The 2,607-nt window shown below is 55.2% G+C and overlaps 1 protein-coding gene across 1 annotated transcript in view; it reads right to left on the reverse strand.

Moving 5' to 3' along the window:
• Positions 1-2,607, reverse strand: part of ANO1 (anoctamin 1) — a gene marked incomplete in the record, with an annotated part of 236,584 nt that overhangs the window by 88,030 nt on the left and 145,947 nt on the right. Inside the window, 2 exon segments of the mRNA XM_014585285.2 lie at positions 521-576; positions 1,081-1,146. Of these exon segments, the coding sequence (XP_014440771.1) occupies positions 521-576; positions 1,081-1,146 (122 nt within the window).

The following is a 2,607-nucleotide window of genomic DNA, read 5'->3' on the forward strand; positions in this document are numbered from 1 at the left end:
TGTGCGCCATTCCCGGTGCCTTGCTGAACTCAAGCCCTTGTTTCCATAGAGACGAGAAGAAGAGAATCATCTCTCTCCAACCCAAGCCAAGCAAGCGCATAGGCCGTGTTTGTCACGCCACGGGCTATATTTGTCAGGAGGATACCAGTGGGACTTGGGGATTCGGGCCAGGAAGCTGGCCACTCGCTCTGCAGATTCTGGCAGAGCCCAGGGTGGGGCGGTGGTGGGGAGCCCGAGCCAGGGAAAACATTTTGTGGAGGTTCAGATAAAGCCAGGGCAGGGTGTCTGCCACAAGGGCCCCGTCTCAGTTCTGTGAGAAGAGCTGGCTCTGTGTATGACTTCTCCACTCTCACAGGGGCGAACAGGGAAGGCCTGTGTGCAGTTGACATTTACAACAAGCGCCAGAGCTGAGCAGGAAGCCGTGACCACAGGATAATTAGAGTTCCCTGGGGGATGTGGCCCGTGGAGATTTGGGGAGTCAAATGACGCAGAGATAAACCACCATGTCAAGGTTACTTACATCGTGCAGTGGGTATGCGGCGGAGTACACGCCGTTGGCCAGCAGGCTCGTGATGCCTTAAAAACAGAGGCAGAGAGAGAATCAGGGAGCAGGCCGCCTTCCCGAAGGGTCCGCATGTGGAAGTCAGAGCAGTCCCAGGGCTGTCTCAATCACCAACAGTGTTCTCAAAGCGAAATGAAGCCGGCTACACAGAGCCCAGCCACCTTTCTGGGGTTTCCTCCCCCGGTACGAAGCAGCTGGGTTATTGATCTACCAACTAGGAGATGATTACGAACATGCTCGATTCGCAGAAATGAGGAAGATACAGAGGAAACCCAAGAGGAAGCTCCGTCTCGGAGGAAGGAGGTGCGAGCGGCACCCCCAAACCTCCGATTCACCAGCTCCCCCCACCTGCTCGAGGGCAAGCCTGCAGATCAGAAAGGTGGATTTGGAGTGGTTAGAAAAGCTGAATCATGAGAAAATAAACGGATGGGAAAATTGATGGTGTCAGAAAACACACATACAATTTGGAATTAGATTTTAGGTTGATTGGAAAAGCCGAAGAGGAGGCCTGCACTTACCGTATTTCCCACATTTCCGCCTTTTACTTAGAAGGGCGGAGTCCTTCTTTCTTCCCTCGCTTTGCCCTGTTTATACATCGGCTATTAGTGACATGGAAGGGCCTCAAAGCATCAAAGCTGCACGGGGGAAGAAAATGCCGGAGGCGGACGAGGGGTTCGAGGCCATCCAGTGCTCCTTGGGGCAGTGGAATGGTGGCCGGGCCCTTGCTCGCTGGCTCAGGCCTGCACTGGGTACACTGCAGAAACACCACACCTCCACGTCCTAACAGGAGGACGCGGCGTCCTGCCCCAGATAGCGCTGGGAGGGGAAGAGGAGAGCCAGGGCCGTACGTGGGGAGAGACTCCGGGAGTCTGATTTTGTTCCCTACATATCCCGGGCTACCAGTGCTGCTGAGTTTCCATGAGCCCCTCTGGGCGCACAGGAGCCCCTGTCTGGCTGAACTGGCTTTCTGCATCAGATTTTTCACAGCTGCCTAGGCAACCACCTGATACCAGTGGGAAAAGAACCTCCGGAAATCCCCTCAAAGACGGACCATCTCCTTAGTCAGGATCAGGGGGCCTGGTGGGCATGTACACAGCAAAACCAGAGGAGCGGGAACACATGGGGCCTGATCTGGGCCTGCTGTCCTCCTTGCTGTTCCTAGAAAGCTTTTAATATGGCGCCGCCCCAGGGCCTTTGCACAGGCTGCTTCCTCAATCTGGGAGGCTCTGTCCTCACTTTCTTTAGGTCCCTGCTCAAATACCTCATCAGAAAGGTCTTCCCTGATCACTGTAAAGTCCTAAATCTCCCTGGCCTGCCCATCCTCGCTTGTTCTGAGGGCAGAGTGCCAGAACCTGGAACCGAGCCTGGGAGATGAGAGGAATCCATCGATACTTGCTCCACGTTGAATGAAGGACTGTGGAGGTCAGTAGAGCTCTCAGACAGGTACCCATGGGAAGCAGGGGTACAGAGAAGGACCCACCAGGAGCAGGGGACCTGCCTGCCAGAAAACTGGTGGGACACACAGGGCTCTCGTGCAACCTCCCTGGGAGGTCAGCTCTGGCCGAGCAGCCTCCATCCCTACTCTGCAAATCTACAAAGCGGCCACCCAAGTTTCTATGGGAAGGGACCCTGCAGAGACCTGATGGAGACACTGAAGTCCAAGACCAGCCTGAAGCTGAAATTGCTTCCTCCCTTCTCTCATGACCTTTCTGGCTTTGCCCTGGCAGCCACGACCTAGAGAAGCCCTTTCAGAAACCCAAACTCCAAGGTTGCTTTCCCCTTGCCCTCAGTTCAGTTTTCAGGATCAGGACTTGGCTGCTGCAAAGGTTTCTTTTCTGCCTGATGTGGCCAGGCTGACGGGAACAGTTTTCCTGGGCCCCTCTTAAACTCTGATTGGAACCCCCACCCCACAATTCCCATGGATTTAGGACAGGGCCAGAAAGGCGTCCCTGTGATTATCCGCCACCATACTGGTCAGGGTGAACAGCCTCTTGGGCCTCGGAGGCTTCGTCTTCTCCTTGCATCCTGGGCCTCTCCTCCTCATT

The sequence above is a fragment of the Tupaia chinensis genome, unplaced genomic scaffold (assembly GCF_000334495.1).
Source record: "Tupaia chinensis unplaced genomic scaffold, TupChi_1.0 Scaffold149501_1, whole genome shotgun sequence".
NCBI lineage: Eukaryota > Metazoa > Chordata > Mammalia > Scandentia > Tupaiidae > Tupaia > Tupaia belangeri.